The sequence below is a fragment of the Eublepharis macularius genome, chromosome 1 (genome assembly GCF_028583425.1).
Source record: "Eublepharis macularius isolate TG4126 chromosome 1, MPM_Emac_v1.0, whole genome shotgun sequence".
Classification (NCBI taxonomy): Eukaryota; Metazoa; Chordata; class Lepidosauria; order Squamata; family Eublepharidae; genus Eublepharis; species Eublepharis macularius.
In genome coordinates, this window is record NC_072790.1 from 201,622,763 (window position 1) to 201,641,882 (window position 19,120).

The 19,120-nt window shown below is 38.4% G+C and overlaps 1 protein-coding gene across 4 annotated transcripts in view; it reads right to left on the reverse strand.

The window, feature by feature from the left end:
* The window catches only part of PIGF (phosphatidylinositol glycan anchor biosynthesis class F), a 46,494-nt gene that overhangs the window by 26,812 nt on the left and 562 nt on the right, over window positions 1–19,120 (reverse strand). For all 4 annotated transcript variants that reach the window (XM_054983962.1, XM_054983943.1, XM_054983949.1 and 1 more), the window contains 4 exons: window positions 17,702–17,952; window positions 14,983–15,074; window positions 13,181–13,297; window positions 4,069–4,177 (listed from right to left, as the gene is read on the reverse strand). In XM_054983962.1, coding sequence (XP_054839937.1) covers window positions 4,069–4,177; window positions 13,181–13,297; window positions 14,983–15,074; window positions 17,702–17,929 — 546 coding nt within the window. In that variant the 5' untranslated portion in view covers window positions 17,930–17,952. The remainder of the gene's footprint in view (window positions 1–4,068; window positions 4,178–13,180; window positions 13,298–14,982; window positions 15,075–17,701; window positions 17,953–19,120) is intronic.

Below are 19,120 nucleotides of genomic sequence, written 5' to 3' on the forward strand. Positions count from 1 at the left end.
ATTCTGTCCTAGAAACAGAACATGGACTAGGAATAGCACAAAAAACGATGCTATCAGATAATCAGCACAGAGAAAAAATAAGCCCAGACAAGATCTTTTTGCATTTTTTTCCTGGGTCTTCTGGAGGATGGACAAGTTATGCTGCAGCAGCTGGCAAGCTACAGGTAACACACAAGTGAAATACCGAGGGCCCCTAGAAGTCTGACTCATTGGAAGGCATCATCATATATTCACTTGGACCATAATAGTAACTATGGTACTTCCAGCTAAACAACATTTCAAAAGTACAATTCTCAGAGAAATACTGTATATCCAAAGGAAGAATACATTCTGATTTAAGTAGATACATTTTGGTTTTTAGTTTTAACAGAGTGCCTTAATTAGAGAAATTTCCTAAAGCAAGATTTTAAAAAAATCTGTATGTTATATTAATAAAGACACTTAGCCACCAATCTATTTTTGGAAAATAAATTAAGTGATATTTAATACAATATATATTTATGGGGGAACTATTTCTATTTTCAGCCATCTAAATTTTATTGCCTCTTTAATTTCATAGCTTATACTGCAATATAAATAGCCATCTCCGCAGGAACTAATTTTTGCTGAAGGCTGCAGTTTTTATGAGTCTGTTTGAGGAAACAGGCTGCTTTGTTCATATTTGTGGGTGCTGATGGCTTAAAGTTACCTGACTTGCATACAAAGGAGCCAGGAAGAAAGAGACAATTCCTTTTTCTTTTTTTCATATGGGAAGTCTCATTGAAGGAAATGGAAATGTCCAAAACTCTAACTTTTATTGGGAACATTTTTTAAAAAGATGTTTCACTTTTTGATGAAGAGGTTATAATTATGGCACTATAATATAGACTACTTTGCCAAGTGGCTTGGGTCCAGCAATGTGCAAGAAGACAGGAAAATGTGCAGTTCTGCAAGTACAAGAAATAGCACTAGGGCTACAGTAACACATAACACTTCAATATATTTTAAAATGAAATAATGCGCACATGGAGCAATGGAATGTACAACGGATGGTTCCCATGACTGTATTTAATTTATTTTTGAAATTGTATCAGAAGAAACACCTGGCATGAAGTCTTGCACATGTAGGGGGAAATATAGGGATACAATCACTTTCACTTAACACAAGCAGACAGTGAGGAATAACTTTAGCATTTCTGCCAAGACTTTTGTGTATGTAGAAACCTAATCCATTGTAAAGAAGTCAGTGTAGTACACTAGCTAGAGTGCTTGACTTGGACAAGGAAACATAATCCCCATGAAGTCATCAAGATCATGAGATGATCTTATGCCAGTCGCAGACACACAGAGCCAACCTTATCCCATGGAGTTGATATAAGGATAAAATGGGAGAACATATATATATATATACCACCCAGAACTTCTGGGAAGAGCAGAAATAGGATACAAATGGGATGATAATGGTATGCTTCTTGAAAATTAAAATAAAATCATACATTTTCATTAATCAGGGATAGTTTCAGAGTTGCCTTAAGAGCATGGCTGCCAATTCCATGTGGTTGCTTCCCTCCCCACTATGGTACTGTATACGATTGAGAAGACCACGTGGGAGGTATGAGAAGACCACATGGGAAATAAGAGAATAACATGGTCCCCTCATCAACTGGCATTCTTCCCACAGGAGAAACCTTCCGTTTTCACCACTTGGAGTGGGGCATCCCAACTGTCTGCTCCACGGTTGCTCTGAAAAGCCTAATTCCATCATATTCTAGCAGTACTCTAGAATTATCATATAATTAATAGATAATATTTTGGCTTATATACGGTATATCTACTTCCAAGACTGCATGTGTTATCTAATGAATCAGTTTTACTGCTTTCTATATCAAAATAGGAATAGTAATTTCTTTCACAGAACAAGAAATGCCAGGAGTGGTCTACAAAGAAGCTCATGAGCTACATATTCCTCAGGCAACAAGATATCTGTTTATATCAAAGGAGCACAGATTAAACTAATGCCGGTTTCCTGGAATCATTCCCTGCCGCCATTATCAACATTTCAGCACAACCTCAGTATCAAAGGGCATCCCCCACCCTCTCCCATATGCCAGCTGAAATAAGCTTTTCTCCTGGTTCAATAATCAAGTATTTTTGAAAGCTTTTGTTCATAAAAGAATACAAAACTTCTCCAATCAATATTTCCTAAGTCCTTAAAGTCGTTTGTTGGTAAAAATTTTTATCTTTTCCAATAAAAGTAGGCATCATAGTTCCCATTCCAGTGAATCATGTATTTTATTGTCTTAGCTGAGTACTAAGATAAATGCTCATTTACAAACTGCTTCAGAAATATTAAAAATGTCATCCATTTTCAAAGGATAATAGAAATAAAATATGAAAACTTTGTATAAAGTTGGAGGGGGATCAGTGTGTTTTAGGAGGAGGTGAATTTGAATGCCAGTGTACTACACTATATCCATTAAAATTTGCTGGAGTCTAGTCTCATTGAGTAACTTTGGAGGAAAAAACTAGTCTCACAGGGAATGACATCTGGCTATGGAGTGTCAGCTCAGAAGTCTGTGAAAGTGTGTGCGCATGTGCGCACGCGTACACGCGTGCACATACACAAACAGAGTGAAAGAACCACCACCATCACAGCAAGGACCAGAAAGTTACTAGGGGGAGTATTTCTTTAAAAAAGAGCAATAGAGGTCTGGGACAGAGGGACAGCAGCCAAGGAAAAGTACCATCATCCTCACAGAGAATGACAACATCTGACTGTTGAGGATGTTTGACAGCTGAGTCTATGGAGGAAGGAAGGAAGACGCAAGGAGGTAAGAAGCAAAGAGAGTTTTCATTAATGTCCAAGTCCAGAGATGCTGGATGAATTTTGACTGCTGCCAAAGACTCCTTCCCTGTGGTTGGGGCACCATGTACTGCTGAAACATCTGAATCTAGTTCCCATTATTAAACAAAATTAATCCCCCTGCCCCCTAATTACTTTTAAAATCAAAAGGCTCTATAACTGACCCAACACTTACACAAACCCTTAAATGGCATCAGTTGCCATCAGCAGTTCAGACAGCTGAATGTATAGCTTTCCTGCAAGCTTCATGTTTTCTGATATGCTGCCAAAGGACAAAGCTTGCCAGAGCCCTGTTTGAAATTGCAAGCTAAGCTTTCGGTGCTGAGCTTGGCTACACCACTCTTGCAGATCAATCTGGAGCCAATCGCCATGTTCAAATGCATTTTGTTAAGTGCTTTAATGGAAGGAAGCTAGACGACCCAGGCCACATTCTCAGATGGCATAAGAATACCTTGCCTCCCATGACATCGATGGAGTTAGGCTGACTGGACAAGGACTAGTCTCTAGGAGTAGCAATTCTGCACCATAAACAAGAAATGTGGTTGTATACTTGCACTACCTGAATGGAGAAGAACACTGGCAACCACACACAAGCCACACTTCTCCATTACATGATGCGGGGAAATCACTTTCCCTCATCTAATCCATTGCCTTTCAATTGACAAAACATATTAAGCCTTATCATTTCTATTCAGATCTTAAATAAACAAATACACAATGGATATACACATAAGATGTCAGATCAGCTTTTTAAAAAGGGAGATGAAGGTCCATCTACATGCAACAGTTTCAGAATGAAAAAAAGATACTCAGAATATCTTTATGCCTTTACTGCAAGGCGGCTGAAAAGTGTCTCTTCTCAGATGGCGAATGCAATACTTCAGTTGCTGGATTTACTATTGCAAGATGTGGCAATCACCCAGACGGCTTTAAATCATCACTTCTATGGCTTTAAAATTGATTACACAGATTCCAGAATGACAGGTCTACCAGCAGCTATTTGCCACAATATCTCAGTCTCCATGTATAGAGGTAGCATTCCTCCAAACATCAGGTGCTGGGGGGAAAACACTACAACTGCGTTTCACTCTTCATGCCTTCTTTGTAAATTTATCAAAGGGACCTGGGTAGCTGCTACTGGGAGAACAATGGTGGACCAGATGGACCTCTGTCTGAACTAAATGAGGTAAGTCTTCTGTTAATCTGTATTAGAACACAAAACTAACCTGCCATGGTCGATCCCAATCCAGGGGAATAGGAAAAGCTCCAAGCCATGCTCCCACCACACTGCACATTGTTGTGATCTGCAGATTGTTATCCCAGATGGACATAGCTCTGAGGAAAAACAACAACACCTGTTTTCAGCAATCTTAAACAACGCATTCATTCACAGCTTTAGACTTACTAATCCATTCAAAGATATAAAGTATATTTACTTCGGATAAAGTCCCAAAGAATTAAGTGAAACTGACTTCTTACTAAAGAAGCATCAGGCTGCAAAATGGCATTTTTTAAAAGCTACAAAATATAAGCCATACTTCATATGTGGTAAACATTTCTATGTTACCTCACTTAAAATCACAATCTGTAAAATGGAGCGGGGAGATAAAATATACCAATATACTGTATAAATGGTAACAAAACCAGTACAATCCTAAACAGTTATACCCATTTCATTTTTTATTTACTTACATCATTTACATTCTACTTTATCTCCAATGGAAAATCAAAGCGTTTTACAACATTCTCCCCTGCTCCATTTTATCCTCACAACAACCCTGTGAAGTAGGTCTGAGAGAGACAGAGAGACTGGCCCAAGGTGACCCAAGCAAGATGGCACATTTAAACCTGAATCTCCCAGATCTTAGTCTGATTCTTTAACCAGGAGAGCCACTGACTTCAATGGACTTAGAAGGACTCTGTTTAGGATTATACTATCAGGCAATCACAGAAGGGCTGGTGAGGGTTCCTTGCGTAGGGAGAGACCCATTTCCTCACAACCTGAAACTCTGCTTTTCAGCAACATGCCACCTCCAAGGCATTCTCTCTCTTCCATCAACTTGCATCCCTACATAGCTTTAGGTGGCTTGTGAAACACTTTCCTCTCAACAGGAGTTCGGAGCTTAAATTTTCAGCTGCTTGTGTTGTTGTTCAAATTACTATTTATATGGCTGTTGCGGGACTTGCTACTAGGCTTCGTAATTTCATATTAATCTTGCTGCTGGTTGCATTTTTAATGACTGATTTTATTGTTGTTTTATGGATTATAAACTGCTTTATGTATTTTTATGGGGGGGGGGCGGAAGAGGGACAGGAGTTTTAAACACACATACTCACTGTTTCCCAATTAAGGATTAACTGTTTAGAAATCCATTGCATGTTCTCTGTTTGTGAAATCTGCCGAGCACATTTGTCTCTGCCTCATCTGCAAAGCAGCACACACATCTCACAGAAAGACAGAGCCCCCAAAATCAGCACAAGTGGAACATCCCCATAACAGCCCTGCAGTTCCAAAATGGTGTCTGAAGGAAAGCCCGCCAACAGAACTCCATCCATTTTCAAAAGAAAATCTGATCTACACTGTTGCCATTTAGGGACTACATGTGTCATGACGGACTCTACCATATAGTCTTTGCTTTAGCTTTCAGGACACTGCAATACTTCCCACTAAAAGGTTTTTATTTGGTGCAGCAGTTGCATCAGTAACCAATTCACTTTCACCATAACAGAACTGGAAATAAGAGAAGTATATACACACACACACCAGTATTTTATTCATATACGAAGAAAAATCACAAATACATCTTAAAATTATTCAGCACATGATAATCCCAAAAGCTAACAAACAGACCTCATATCCTATTAAAATCTTTGTACCTTAATGAACTCTGTCAAATATGAAAATATTATATCAACCAGATCAATTTAACTATGTAGCATATTTTCTAAAGCTAGCTATGGTCACGGATGAAACATCAGTAGTTTCCAGTGGAAGCCCTGCATAGCCAGCTTGGCACAGTGGTTAGAGTGTCAGACTTGGGTCTGGGAGACCCAGGTTCAAATCCATGCTCTGCCATGGTAGCTCACTGGGTAACTTTGGGCCAGGCACACTCCCTCAGCCTCTCCTATCTCATGGGGTTATTGTGAGGATAAAATGGAGGGAAGAAGAATAGAACAAAGTTCAGTGGCACTTTAAAGACTAACAATATTTATTTCAATTTCAGTTTTCATTAACCACAGCTGACTTCATCAGATATAAGTCACTGAGAAAGTGACCTGTAACTCACAAAAGCTCATATTGAAGTGTTTAGTCTTTCATGTACTACTGGACTTTTTTATTTTGCTATAACAGACTAACATCTTGCAATCATCCAGCAAATAATATATTACCAACTACTTTTGATATATCTACACTATTGCTTGAGTTACCCAACAAAATATCTTCCAATTTTATGGGAATTTCAATATCTATAACGTTTTAAATATTTAACTATCGGCATCCAATGTTTTCTAATATGTCAAAAACCAGCCTCTCCCATTATTACATTTGTAAATCCTTTGTAATCTTTTCAGTATACACACTAAGTTTTTTAATTAAGTTCAGCAGGGCACAAAAGGCTCGTGGCAGAAAATTTTTAATCAAGACTGGGAAAACTTAATTCAAATCAATGACTTTTAGACAGGTTTAAAATCAAGATGCTTGTGCAATGTTTTGACAAGTCCTGATGGACACCTACACAAGGAACCACCAGGGGCCACTGCTTCCTGGAGCCAGCGCCAGACGTCTCCCCACACGAGTTCGATGGGATTTATGTTTATTTACCTCAGGAGCTGGATCTTATTTAAAATGGGGTTTAATTTCTTTCTTTGCCTGCTGAGAAAACTGTTACTTATGAAAACTGGTTGGAAGCAGAGAAAATCAGCACGTTATAACTATTTGGACCATATGACAAAGAATGAAGTAATATCCTCTCATACAATCTGCCCACTGTAAATGTATATTCCTGGGACCTGTTCATATTTGACAAAAAGCATGGGTTACCACAACGAAACTCAGGAATGACTACAACAGTGTGTTTCTTCTTCTGTCCTACTATCCATAGAACATTTGTTTCAAGATGAAAGCATGCCATACAATTTACATATATCTTTATACATGCGTGAAAATTTAGCACAGGGACTAATTCACATTTTACACAGCCAACAAGTTTGTAACATCTCTTCTGGTGGACACAGAAAAGACTGGAGGGAAAGATGCCTGTCTGTAAACACAGGGGGATAGCAGGCCCTTCAAGTCTGCTTGCCATCTGTTTAAGGACAGTGGTAAATAATAACCACAATGATTCTTCGCTGTCAGAGAAGGCTCCATTAGAGTCTTTAGTGCTTTGTGTTTACAGATACTTTGCCATCTGGTTGCAACATTACTACTGTGATTAGACAAGCAGAGAGAGCACAGTAACTTTTTCTCCTAGCTGAGAAGCATTCACAGCAGACACAAAATAAACCAGAATCACTAAGGCTGGAAAAACATTTCAAATTCTTAAGTACACTGGCGCCAACAAAATCACCTATAGCATAAACAAATACTTCTGTATTAGACTTCAAGAGAGCATCTCCCACCTACTCGGTAGTTGATTTATCCCATCATAAGACCTGCTTAGTTATATTGGCACTTCAGACATATTGTCAAGCCATGGTTTGATATCATGGGAATCATGCCCTTAGCTTATGCTCTTCCCCCTCTCCCTTTTTCTCTTGCATTTTCACAGCATACTTATGCTTTACTACAAGCCAGAGACTCCTCTTACAGCCATCTGTCCAGCTATGATTTTAAGTCCTCTACAACACACGCTCAAACCATGGTTCAGATGTAGAAGCAAACCATGGTTTGCGAGCAAGGAGAAGTCACCCATGGTCTCCAAATGTGCAACAAGAGGGGAGTGCAGAGCTTGTTCACATAGCTGTCAAACTACTGTAGCAACTACACATTATGTTTGGACCATGCCAATGAAAGCAGAAAGCTCTTTTTTAAAGTATCAGGTATCAGAGGGTTGGATCCAAACTTAATTTTCCATCAGCAGAACGGTACTTTTCTGCCTTCCCCCTTTCACTGTGGCTACTGATCTCTATGAAATCCTGGAGGATTGGAGACTCTGAAGAACAACATGGGGGGGGGGGGGGTCTGAAGTGGCAACAGGGAATTGGTGAAATTTACCAATTTAGTCTTGATCCAACATAGATCTTGCAAAAATGTCTTAGGCAGCATATGGACATCATGAACAAATCTCTGATAAACACAATTCCAGTGTATAAGCCATCTTTACACACTCCCTCCTTCCTTCCCTTCCTCCCAACAAGCACAGAGGGTGAATAAAGGCTTCCAGGTTTCCATAATATTCTAATAAACGGGCACCTAGCCAAACCAAAACTTGTTTCCCCCCACACAAACTAGTATTCTTGACTCCGGAAGCCTTCATTCACATTTCATACACAAGGGAGGAAGAGAAAGAGTAGGCAAGTACCACAACAAGTAAGTTTGTGCCCATAACAAACAAACTGAGGTTTGTTTGCCTTGCCTGAATGCAACCGCAGCCTTTATAGTTCCAGTCTTATAATTTTTATTGCACCTTAATGAGAATAAACTACTGGTCAAAAACTCAATAGAAAAAAAAGAAATAACATTTACACATGGTCTATTTTTCTAACAGGGAGAGGGGATGGCACCCAATGTAACTTGAGGAGCTGAACTGAAATAAATTTCAAGATGGCAAAACCCCACAAACGATAAAAAAATATAATCAAAATCTACAGCAGACTGTGAGGAGTTACAGAAGGATTTTGTAACAAAGGGAGCGGGCAAGAAAATGGCAGATGATACTCCAGGTGGTAAGTACAGACTGATGCCCCCAAAAAGAAAAAATAATCCTTACTCCATATTTTTGTTTTAGCCTACATATTAGCTACTACGACTCACAAAAAGAAATGCTGAAGTCCTAGCGGTTTACTTGTGTACCCGCAAAATGCACTTCAGTATACAGGATACTGGAAGGGAAGGGATGTGAAAAGAGAACTCCATACAAGTGGGTAGGGCACCCACCATGATACAATGCATCACTGCAGTTGTTCCCCATGAAACTAGATTAAATGGAATAAGGAAAAACAGAATGGAGCATATTTTGTACAGGGACACTGACTATAAAACTTCACTTAAGAAGTAAGAAAAGGAGAAGGGGGTCTGAGAGCCAATGTGGTGTAGTGCAGAGCACTGTTGGGTTCACCTCCAAACTACCCAAAGTGTCTGGCTGACTTGGGCCAGTTACACACTTTTGACCTAATGGATCTCAGAGTACTGTTGTGAAGAAGGGAGATAACAAAAACCAAGAGGGGACGTCTCCAAATAACATCCAAAACAAGAGGAACCCAGTCCAAGGAGACTCAAGAAATTTTTTTTACAAGTAGCCAAAGTAACAATACAGTATTTTCTTATGAAGTGCAAGTGCTATAGGTGCAAAATAAATCATACATATATATAGCTATTGTAAATTATTTTCTGTAATTCGTGTAGGCACCCCTGGAAGTTACCTATTAAATCCAACCAATGCTCCAATATGTAGTAAGTATATCAAGTAAGTACAAAGATATAAGTAAGTACAAAGTACTTATAAGTAAGTACTAAATTTGAACATATGTAGCTGCCTTATATTGAGTCAAACCATCTGTCCATCAAGGTCCACACTGTCTACTCTGACAGGCAACAGCTCTCCAGGGTTTCAAGCACAGGTCTTTTGCATCACCTCCTAGCTGATCTTTTTAACTGGAGATGCCAGGAGTTGAATCTGGGATCTTCTGCATGCAAGGCAGATGCTCTACCAACGAACCATAATACGTATACCTCCCTGCAAAATATATTTATAAACAGTGGACCAATGAAGAGGAGCATCTCTTTTTTCCATTGTATTCCTCTCTGCTTATTACCTCTATTCCTCCACAGCCTCTCTCTTTTCCCTTCTCCTCCTCTCATTCCAGCAGCCTACTTTTATCTGCCCCACCCCCATCCATCCCTGTCTTCAGCTTCCCCTCCTTCCCTTGCCCTGGCATCCTCTCTCCTTTTTTCTTTCTCAATCACCTAATTACATTTTTCAGCTCCCCTCCAGCCTTCAGATTCTTCTGTCTCCTTCCCCTGCTTCTTTCCTTCCCATCTTTTACCCTTCTCATTTCAGACTGTAAGTGGGGGTGCATGTGATGAAATGCTCTTCTATGAAAATGGCTCCACAAAGAAAGTTAACATGCCAAGTTAACATTCCGGAGTGGACACTAAGCTACAACTCTCTTCGCTAACATGTTTATTCTATATGTGCAGGAATTTATTTAGTAGAAGAAAAAGCCCCACTTACTGCTCAAAGTGATACAGCCCAGACACTGAAGCAAAGCTGTAGCAACACAGAGAAAAAGGACATCTCCAAAAACTTCACAAGGAGAAAAAAAGCAACCCAAACACCACAACTCAAAAAGAAGCAGAGCCACTTAACAGTTTTAATATCTACTCCAATTTTCACAAGTACAGTCATAGTCAGTGATGCAACTGACACAGCCTAGGAAGTGCAACATAAGCACTTCACCTGGGGGCTGGAGGGGAAATTGAGGAAGAAGGATTCAAACTACAGCATTAACAAACAGTGAAATCCTCAGCAGAGTTACTGCAGTCTAAGCCCATTAATTTCAATGGGTTTAGACTGGAGTAACTCCGCCTAGGCTAGATTAAAAAAAATTCACCAATTTTCTATAGACAACCAGGAGCTTTTCATTTCAGCTGCTATTTTAGCCAACGATGAATGAACAATGATGAAACAGTCTTTCAAAGAGCATTTTCCTGGCTCCATTAGCCCTGACAATCTCTTCACAGCGGTTCTTTCCCACTATGGGCTTGTGACAGCCAGTCATTAGCTCAGCGACACTGGCTACAATGAGAAATGCCAGAATACAAAGTCCAGGAGTGGCTAGCTTAGGCATCTTGTTCCTTGCAGGCAGAACAACAGGAGTTGAGAGCCCTGCCGAGTGATTATTTAGCACAGAATGCTACTATTTATGGAGTCCGCATTGTGTCACAGACTAGAAATACTGCAAAAACACTGAAAGATATATATATATATATTCACACACACACACACACACGAGAGACCACTTATTTACCCACAAGGTCAGAGCCCCCAAACGCTTCCCTGACGCAATGCTTGCTGTTGTAACATCTACTTAACAAGATGCAAAGTACTGCAGCTGAGTTCTAAGCAAGTTGCCTCTACCCCAAACATACACGGTAGAGATAGGGTCTGAGCCCCAAACATCAAACCTCAAAGCATTTCTTCATTTAATTTACCCCCACATTCTTTATCTACCCAGATTTGCCCTAGTCAATTTTGCTTCGGTTTATCCAAAGTCATCTCAGTCAGATTTCCAAAGATACCTCCAAATAAATTCCTCCTAAATCCGCCCCTCCCCCGCGCAAATACATTTCCTCATGGTTAATTTTATGGATTTTTATAGAAATCTTGCCATCTTTTGACTTCAGCTTTGTGAAAGTAGCAGCCAAGGTGCCTTCTCTTTCCACCCACCCCCACTAGGCAAATCCAATTTATTTTGCTGAATAACTTCTACATTATGGATTTGACATTTCAAATAAATATCATGTTTTTGGCTGAGGAACAGAACATTCAGAGTCATTCAGCATATTCTAGGTAATGCATTAAATGTTATAAAATGCTCACATAATTACAAAATATTGCATCAAAAAACTGAATGCATTTTACTCAATTGCAGCAGTCTCACAGGGAGAAATCATAAGCAAGTCTACTCAGAAGTAAATCGAATTTTATTCAACTGAGCTTATTCCCAGGAAAATGTTTTTAGGATAACACTGACAAGTATATAATTCTTCCAACACATCCCATTCCCAACACATCTTGCACATGGTCCTATTATTATTATTTACTTTATTTATAGTCCACTTTTCTTGCTAAGATTCAAGGCTGATTACAGGATATAAAACAGTGTAATCAGACGCCTAAGACAATCAATGAACAACGCAGTTACTAGAATTACACAATTCAGATATGCAGATATGTAGGTTCAAAACCCTTTAATGACTTCTGACTTGGTAACTGATCAGTAACCAGTGGAGTGTCTGCATCTACTACCTAACAATAACCAGGCTGCAGTGTTCTGCACCAGCTGGAATTTCTGAGTTGTCTTGAAGGGCAGATCTATGTACAGCGCATTAAAATAGTCTCGCTTCAAGATAACCATAGCATGGACTTATGTGGCCAGATCAACCAAGTCATCTTCCGGGTTAAAAAAAAGCTGGTTCTTCTATCAGAAAGTAACAATCACACTATATTGCACAACAGCTATATTGCACATTCCTCTTTATTTCATTCATTCCACAGGCCCCTATCCTGTGGAATGACCTCCCTGAGGAAGTCAGAAGACCCCCCCCCTCTCCTGGCTTTCCGTAAACGATGCAAAACCAAACTATTCAAAAAGGCTTTTTACTCAAATGGGAGGGCTGCATTGTAGGAATGGGGTCTCAGGTGCTTCACTAACAAGTTGGGGATCATAGACTTCATCACCATTTTTGCCTCATATATTATCTGCTGCTTTAAATAAGTGCTCCTATGTACAACCATCGCTCCATGCTGTCTAATGTTAGCCCTAGAATTGATTATGTTTTGCTTCAGTATCTTGGATCCTTGCTAATGCTATGTCTTTAAATTTGTATATGTTTACCTTATGGTATTGTATTGAAATGTACTTACTTGATCCTGATTGTATTAACCTCATACTGTGTAATCCGCCTTGAGTCTCAGTGAGAAAGGTGGACTATAAACGACGTAAATAAATAAATAAATGTAATTTATAGTCCGCCTTTCTCATTGAGACTCAAGGCGGATAACATTTTACATTTCTAATCATTGAAAATTTTTACATGAAATTGGATTTAGTATAGAGAGAGCCAGTTTGGTGTAGTGGTTAAGAGCGCGAGACTCTAATCTGGAGAACCAGGTTTGATTCCCCACTCCTCCACTTGAAGCCAGCTGAGTGACCTTGGGTCAGTTACATCTTCTAAGAGCTCTCTCAGCCCCACCCACCTCACAGGGTGTTTTGTTGTGGGGATAATAACAACATACTTTGTAAACTGCTCTGAGTGGGCATTAAGTTGTCCTGAAGGGCGGTATATAAATCTATTATTATTATTATTATGTTATTATTATATAGTTCCTTAAATGTAATTACTTTTAAATACACCTAGGTCTTTCAAGAGTCAGAAATCGGCACACAACTTACCCATTTTTACTGAACACTCGGAGCCATGCTTGAAAATTTGGTCCCAGCACACACAAGCAGTGGAGAGTTGTGAATGTAGAAAGAAGAACTGCAAATAAGAAGGTCTCAAGTATTGATCTGGAAGGAAAGAATGCAGAAGAAAGGATTTACAAAAACTACTAATTTCTTTAGAAAATTTATAAGTTGCCTCTCCAGAAAGCTTCTGAAGGCAGCTTGCAATCTAAAAACAATATAATAAGATAATATTGATAATTTATATTTTTTATTAAAACAAGTCATAAAATAAAGCCAGGGCATAAAAAACAGCAGCATAAAATGGAATTAATAAAGGAGCCCTCAATTCAGTAGTAGACCATAGAAACAGCTCAAAAATAGAACTCTGAGTTAAAAGTCTGTATAAAAAGAAATATTTTTGCCTGACACCTAAAGGACAGTAAAGTAAGCACCAGGCAAGTCTCAATGGAGAGGTCATTTGAAAGGTATGGTGCCACTGCTGAAAAAGCCTTGTCTTTGGTTGCCACCTGCCTCACCTCTGCAGGACTGTCTCAGAAAACTCAACAAAAGTCAAACTTTTTTATTGAATCATTACACTTCCAGAATTTCTACAATATAGAGAAAAAGAGAGGCACAGGAGGCCACATTAAAGGAAGAACCACCATAAGATTAGATTGGTACCAAGAAAACTTCTTACATAAACTTTTTTGGTTCCCCTATTCATTTGTAGTTCCAACTTCCAAGACTATTTCAGTGGAAGCCTAAAAAGAGTTATGGGATCTATTAAAGTTGGAGAAAATTTCCTATTTAATATGAGTAAAGAAATGGCAGAAAGATGCAAACATTTTGAAAAGAACTGGATTTGGTCCAAAAATTCCAAGAACTCAAAATTCTCATATTAATGGAAGGTTCGTTGCTTCTGTATAAAAAGGTTTCTACTTTTTAAAAAAATAGACACTGTCAGTGTTTGTACTAAGAATACCTCATAGATTGTAAATGTTTTATAGGCCAATATTAAATGGGTCTAGAAGGGTGTAACTGCTTAGGATTGCACTACTTAGGACTGCCTTACCTTCATTTGAATATAATCAGTACTCTAACATAAGATTTCAAATCTGTTATTAACTTGTTCTAAATTGTGTTTTATTAGTGAATGTTTTTGGTTATTTAACTATATTAATATGGTATTTTATAAACAAATTGTTCAATTCTTCCCCCTTTCTCTTTTATGTTCTATTTTTACAAATTTTCTTTATACAAATAAAAATCATTTTATACACTTCCAAAGACAGTTTTTCCAACTTTAAACATTGACTATGGAGAGGAGTAAGTATTTGTGGAGGGACAGGACTTCTGGTTTCTGCAGTCTTCTACTGCTAAATACTTTGTTAATTTAGCATTTCACCCACTCAAGGGAACAACCATCCACGTAACGTCAGTTTTTTCCAAATTAGCTTTTCCCCGAAAATAAACCATTGAGCTATACTTCATTATAGCTCATCATTTTTTAAAAAAAGTTTCATTAAAAGCCAAATTCTAAGCACTTTTGCTTAGAATTAAATTCCACATTTCTCACTAAGGTAATATACCTGTGCCTTGGCTGAATCATATCAGACTGCAGGAAAAGGAACTGAATGGCTGATTCGTCTTTACTATAAAAAAAAAACCCTCTCCACAACAATATAGCAAGGAGGATTTACCTCTAAGTAAGTGCATATAGGATCCATGCTTTAAAGATAGAGTACATAAATCACTAGACAGAACACTTAGATTTATTTTTGACTAAAGTGGCATTTTCAGAGACTTACTCGATTAATGGTGCTCCATAAAGAACAATGATTCCATGAAATAAGATACAAGACACAAAGAAGTACACGCAGCATCTTATAAATTTTGCCACCTTTTAAACAGAAGGAAAAAGTCTTTACATTTACAACATACAAGAAGCTCAGTGACATTATTATTTTTTATATTTTTTTACAATTAATGTTCCAATGCCCAGGTAGTGGCAAAGGTATGGAAAAGATGCACCCAAGAACAGCACAGAAGACTATCTCCTTGGGGGCCAAATGAGTACTTCAAGAATGTACGCTGGCACAACCATGTACCTTACTGTAATAAGGGGGCGCAATCTAGTCACAGCTGACCACTTCTAAAGTTTCACAGGTTTCACTGGGAAAAATTTAAGCATATTTATATACTTCCTATTAAAGTCAGTAAAACTTTACACTTGATTATGTCAAGATATATTAACAAAAGGGGGGCAGTACCAAATTTAGGACGATTTTCTTAAGCAACTAAGCAGGCCAATAGACTTGGAATGTTAAGCTATCATCCATTTCCAAGACAACACAAACAAGTTCCATCGAAACAGGCAGACCTATTTGCCTTCCATGCCCTTAACGGGCCCTCTTTGACTTTATGGCAGCCAAAAGACTTATATTACAATACTGGAGAGGTAAAAGCCTATTTACAGTAATTGAGTGAATTGAAGACCTTACAACTTATATTTGAATGTATGACATATAGACAACAATTGCATATGGACATTTCTAGATATTTGGAAACCTTTTATAGATGCTTTTATATACAGAGATGCTTTTATATATATATACCTACCGCTATTGTTGTCATATTTCTATTTCAAATGAAGTTTGTTTTAATTTTTTTAAATTAAAAACCAAGCTCCTGAGATTGTTAAATTATGTCTCAGGTTCCCCCCAAAATTCATATCATTCTTCTACATTTAATTACTGTTGCTAGAACTTTACATGCTAGACATTGGAAGCAAAGTATATCTCTTGACTTTCATGAATGGTAAGAAAAAATTAAAGAAATGTACGCTGTTATGAAAGGACAAGTTGTTTGGCTTGTTGTGGTCTTCTGTTATTACTTGAACAGAAGCAAATAATGAGAAGAGAAAATGTTTTGCTTCATTACTGTATTGCTTATATTAACATATTTTTCTTAACTGTCTTTTTTTGTATTTTGGGGGGAACTTTTAATTTACAAAAAAGTTCCAGCCAAATTGAGTATTTATTCTGGGGGCTCAGATATGGATCTTTTCCAGCCCTATCTTTAAGGACTTTCTGAAACTGTGAGTGGAAGGAACTGAACATATGACCTTATGAAAGCAAGGCTTGCATGCTGGAAGTCAACCTCTGCAATGCTACTACAGCAAGCAACGACCTTGACTGCTATTCATTAGTTTTTGTATAAAGAGCTGACACATCACATAATGTTTGAAGAAAGAAATCATTCTTTATATAACAAACATTGTTAATTGTAGGGGAAATTATGATGGCATAAATTAGTGGTTAAGACAGTGAGCCAAGAAATCTTTGACAGTGAGCTCATTAGGAAATAGAAGACAAACCACTGTTCTCTAAGCCGTGCCATCCCATCTGGTCTATCTTACATAAGTATTACTAAAATAGTTTACATAATATACTTTAAATACTTTAAAGCAATTTAAAGACCCGAAATGTTCTGAGTAAAATCATTATTATCTCGAAAGGATGAAATGACTACCCCTAATATGGATGACAGAAGGAGCCAAAACAAGTCATCTGGAGACATGGTAAGGGTCTCTACCCTATCAGGAGGACCTTCCCCCACCTTTCAAAAGCTGACCTTCAAAACTGGTCAAAAGTAAAAGGAACCCCCCATAAAAAACAGCCGAATGAGGTCTGAATATACCCCAAGCACGTTAAGTCTGTTAAAGGGGGGAGGGAAACTAGCCTGTTCAACACTTTTGGAGCTTATAAAATGAAATCCTGAAGGGAGAGAGTAATTCCAAATTGTCCTTGTCAATTCACTGCAGTCCCTCAAGCTTGTTCCTTCTCAAAGCAAAGCAAGAAGTTCATGCTGACCAAAAAAGCAGCAGAATAAGGCCTCTGGATACCTCGGCGAATCTCCAATAAGGAGAAAAATATTGACAGAATATTGGGCCCATGACAGAATGACAAGTACACGAGTGGATGCTTCCCCTCCTACTGCTGCTGAACTTAGGCAAAGTGTGGAAACAAGCCTTTAAGGAACAGGAGATGGTCATTAGGCTGAAGGACAACTGCTTGCATTCCCTCTACCTAGGGCCTAATGGAAGGAAGAGAAATTGGGCTGAAGGATGTATATTTTTAAATATTTACCTCCTGACCTCGCTTTTCCCCACAACACTCCTTTGCACAGCCATGCTACTCAGGGCAGCAAGACCCAAATCTGACTGCTGCATAGCACTCTTTTGGGAGGGCTGGAGAACCAAACAGTGGTTCTATAGCTCTAGAACTGCACATACAATGGTCATATTCAAAGCTAGCAGTGAGCTCCCCACCCCCAAAGAAGCATTTTATAGCATAACAATATGAGTTTCAATTCTCCTGTTTCAGATACATGAAGCCCACAACAAGGTGCTAATGGTAGTGCCAGACTTTCAGCTGGGTGGTATGCCATAACATTGCATTCTAAGGCCCCACTTGTGATTATCCACACTATACCAAACAATTACATTAAAATAAGATTCAGCCTTACCTTGTGGGCAATAGAGTTTCTTCTCATAGATGGATTTGGTTTAAAGATAAGATACAAAATTACGTTGCCAGTGCCAACACTTGCTGAACAGATGCATAACCATATCAGGTGTGTTCCCAAGACTGAGAAGTTCTCCAAAAAGAGTGAGGGGACAAGAGTTGTTAAAATAATTGAAGCTATACAGACAACATTGACAGAAAGTAGTCTCTTTATTTCTGTATGTCTCATGGTACTCCTTCTTCAGCTTTCACCTGTCGTGAAGTAAATTATGACACTTATGTACCGATACATACTGAAGAACAATATTCTGCTTATTAAAAGTTCTAACAAAATTGGAACAATGACAGCATGGAAGTCTAAATTGATATATAGTTTTAAAACCATACTACCTTCAACAATACACTTCTAAAGCAGAAGATGAACTCCTATGCATGTTTATTTGAGGCCTCAGTGGGACCTATCACTTGTATAATTTAACTAGAAAGGTCTATTGTGGAGGAAAGGTTCTAGACAACTGGCCAGACAGACACCATAAAGCTTTTTGTTGAATACTTAGAGAATGACTCCATCAGTTCTAGTGCAAGACCAAATTTTTTATATCAGGGCTTGCAGAAGTAAGCTATTAGATTAGCTACCTGACACAAAAATAAAATGACTACTACTATTTTGACATTGTCCTATTTTACAAGGAAAGGAATATTAAGAAATTCAAACTATATCTTCCCTTTTTCCTCCTCATCTTCTGAAATATGTAACAGTTTCACAGCAAAAGGACACACAACTGTAACATATGAAAAAACATTCCAAATAAAATCCAGAACCTTAAAAACAGCCATGACAGACCTACTGAATTTCTTCAGTTGCTGAGTAGAGCCTCTACATTATCTAATTTCATCACTGTGCATTCTTGCCAGTTCCCTATTTTCCACAGTTACACTTCTCTACGATAGTATTTTATTATAGCAGCACCATAATAAAATATGGCAGCCCAAACTAGAGTACCTACAACCATTAAAAGCAGGAAGCGCACAGAACAGCCCCAGCAAGGCATGAAGAGAGAGATGCTAGCCTGCTCAACATTTTAATGAGTTAACGCAGGTATTATAGAGTTAAATTTCACTTTTAGTAACTGATTAAGCATTTAGCATATTCTTATTTCTCCCCCAACCAGCTCTCACAGCATAAAACATTTCAATGACCATACACCAATACAAGCTTAGGACTTCTACCCCAAAGCCCAATCCTATGCACCTTTAATTGGAAGTTGCACTGGGTCTTATTTCCTAGCAAGAGTGCACAAAATTACAGCCAAGCAGCACAATCCTATACAGTCAGGCGTATTTCATCCCACTGAAGTCAGTGGACTAAAGTACACCTGTACAAGTAGGAGTCCTTAACGATAAAGAAATACCATGAACA